This window comes from Podarcis melisellensis (genome assembly GCF_964234715.1).
Source record: "Podarcis melisellensis genome assembly, chromosome: 13".
Classification (NCBI taxonomy): domain Eukaryota; kingdom Metazoa; phylum Chordata; class Lepidosauria; order Squamata; family Lacertidae; genus Podarcis; species Podarcis melisellensis.
In genome coordinates, this window is record NC_138545.1 from 12,010,894 (window position 1) to 12,012,512 (window position 1,619).

Genomic DNA, 1,619 nt, shown 5'->3' on the forward strand with positions numbered 1-1,619 from the left:
ATTAATCAGTTCGAAAGCACGCCAGTGCAAGTAGATAAATAGGTACTGCTCCGGTGGGGAGGTAAACAGCATTTCTGTGCACTGCTCTAGTTTCGCCAGAAGCGGCTTAGTCATGCTGGCCACATGACCCAGAAAAACTGTCTGTGGACAAATGCTGGCTCCCTCGGCCAGGAAAGCAAGATGAGCGCCGCAACCCCAGAGTCATTTGTGACTGGACTTCAAGGTCAGGGGTCCTTTACCTTTACCTTTTTAGTGAATATATTAGTTTGGGTGGAAATGTAATAAGGCAACAATTAGGAACAATATTGGTTGATTTCAAATTCTCATTCATTATTTGCCTTTTCAGAGATGGAAACTTGTGCCAGTTGCCCGGAAGATCAATATCCAAACAAAGGGAAGGATGAATGTACTCCTAAGACTCCAAACTTCCTAGCTTTTGAAGACACTTTGGGCATAGCTTTAATTGTATCTGAACTTTTCTTCTCTCTGGTCACAGTTCTGGTGCTGGGCATCTTCATTAAACACCGGGACACTGCCATAGTCAAAGCCAACAACAGAAGCCTCACCTACATTCTCCTCACCTCCCTCCTCTTGTGTTTCCTCTGTTCTTTGTTGTTCATTGGAAAACCTAATAAGGTGACCTGCCTTCTTCGACAAACCACTTTTGGCATCATCTTCTGTGTGGCCCTCTCTAGCATCTTGGCCAAAACCATCTCTGTTGTTTTAGCATTCATGGCAACTAAACCAGGATCCAGGATGAGGAATTGGATGGGAAAGAGACTGGCTTATTCCATTGTCCTTTCCTGCTCCATTGTTCAAGTATGGATCTGCTTTCTCTGGCTGGCAACCTCTCCCCCATTCCCAGATTTGGACATGCACTCAATGACTGAGCAAATTATACTACTATGTAATGAAGGATCAGTCACCATGTTCTACTGTGTCTTGGGCTATTTGGGCTTCCTGGCCGTTATCAGTTTCACTGTTGCCTTCTTAGCCCGGAAGTTACCAGACACTTTTAATGAAGCCAAGTTCATCACCTTCAGCATGTTGGTCTTTTGTAGTGTTTGGCTCTTCTTTATTCCAACTTACCTGAGCACCAGAGGAAAATACATGGTGGCTGTAGAGATCTTCTCCATCTTGGCTTCCAGTGCTGGGATACTGGGCTGTATATTTTCCCCAAAATGCTACATTATCGTGTTGAGGCCCAAGCTGAACACCAGGGAGCATCTAATACAAAGAAAAAATTAATTAACAGGAGAATTTGTGGTTTCAATTATGTTATTGATACTCTACATAGGTACAAAAGATGGAAATGAAATAAACCATTTGAAGGAATGAAATAATTTCAAGCATTTTGGTTTCATATTTTTTGGTGAAATGATTGTATTTTATTTTAGAGTTTTTTCTTAGAGCTGGTGGGAGAAAAGTCCACCATAAGGTATGAATGACATATACATAGGAAATAGGAACCTGCCTGAACAAAATTCCACTGTCCTTCTGATTTAGGAAGAGGTTGAGAGGTTCAATAGAAATAAAATAAAGGAGTTGACTTTTCAGAAACGTGCAGCTGATGTTATAGTGCAGACAGTAGTATAATTCCATATGCTCAAAATAAATAT

The 1,619-nt window shown here is 41.4% G+C and overlaps 1 protein-coding gene across 1 annotated transcript; it reads left to right on the plus strand.

Moving 5' to 3' along the window:
* Positions 1 to 348: 348 nt before the first annotated feature.
* Positions 349 to 1,248, plus strand: LOC309354705 (vomeronasal type-2 receptor 26-like; the record flags this gene model as incomplete). The annotated part of the gene is made up of 1 exon (XM_081884970.1): positions 349 to 1,248. The coding sequence occupies one exon, from the start codon at positions 349 to 351 to the stop codon at positions 1,246 to 1,248; it is 900 nt and encodes a 299-aa protein (XP_081741096.1).
* Between the last annotated feature and the right edge of the window lie 371 nt (positions 1,249 to 1,619).